General features: G+C 68.9%; 1 protein-coding gene across 1 annotated transcript; it reads left to right on the top strand.

Annotated features, from left to right (window-relative positions):
* Positions 1 to 44: 44 nt before the first annotated feature.
* MNEG_15533 (hypothetical protein) lies at positions 45 to 781 on the top strand (the record flags this gene model as incomplete). The annotated part of the gene is made up of 2 exons (XM_014035997.1): positions 45 to 200; positions 722 to 781. The coding sequence occupies 2 exons, from the start codon at positions 45 to 47 to the stop codon at positions 779 to 781; spliced, it is 216 nt and encodes a 71-aa protein (XP_013891451.1).
* Positions 782 to 915: the final 134 nt, after the last annotated feature.

Below are 915 nucleotides of genomic sequence, written 5' to 3'. Positions count from 1 at the left end.
GACTGGCCCCCTCCCCCGTCCCCTTTGCAGAGGACGCGGCTGCCATGTGGAAGGGCCTGTACGGCTGCGGCGGCCAGGCGGACCAGCTGACGTGGAGCGACGCGACAACCACCTGCACCTCCATGTGCGGCGCGAAGCAGGGGGAGCTGGACCTGTGCGGCATGCGGGGCGTCGGCCACGACCTCAACAACCCCTTCCAGGTGGGGGGGGGCGATATTCAACTGTATAATAAACTTGTGACGGGTGCTTGCGCCGACGTAAGCTTTGGGTGACTGATGATTTGGTGGGCGGAAAACTTTCGGCTTTGTGCGAGGGACCGCGCAGCTGGGCCGCTTGGCCGCAGAGTCTCGTGGGTGTGGGTCTGGTGAAAGCACGGTTGTCTGGCGTCTGGTGCCCTTGGCGCGCCCGTCCCGCAGCGGGGCCGGGCGGCGTTTGCGAGCGTTGAGGAGGGAGTGTTGTCCGGTGCCGGCGGGCGCGGGCGTCGCGGCGTTGACGAGGCGCACGGGTGGCGGGAGGAGGCGCCAGGGCGCGACCTCTGCGGGGGCAGACGGCGGGCCGCACGCGGCCGGGCCCCTCCAGGCTGGCGGCTGTTCGCTGCGGCGCGGAATCGTCACTGCGACGCGCATCTCGACAGATCCAATCGTCCACGCTTCAACACGCCCGTCGAAAACTCGAGCCACTGACGAGTCTGCAACTACCCCCATCCCCGCCCTCCGAACAGGGCTACCCCTTCACAGTGGCCTGGGACTTCCTGAAGGTCCACGACTACGAGCCCCGCTGATGTCACCATGTTTGACCGGCGTTTGAGTGATGTTTGACCGGCGAACGCAGCAACGCCGCCGCGCCCGCCTCGGCCCGCGCCACTGCTGCGGCGCCGCGGCCGCGGCTGCCAGGAGCCTGCACCGCCAGTGGCGG

The sequence above is a fragment of the Monoraphidium neglectum genome, assembly GCF_000611645.1.
Source record: "Monoraphidium neglectum strain SAG 48.87 unplaced genomic scaffold scaffold05411, whole genome shotgun sequence".
Lineage (NCBI taxonomy): Eukaryota > Viridiplantae > Chlorophyta > Chlorophyceae > Sphaeropleales > Selenastraceae > Monoraphidium > Monoraphidium neglectum.
Note: the sequence above shows the minus strand (reverse complement) of the source record. Positions and strands in the feature narration are given on the sequence as shown.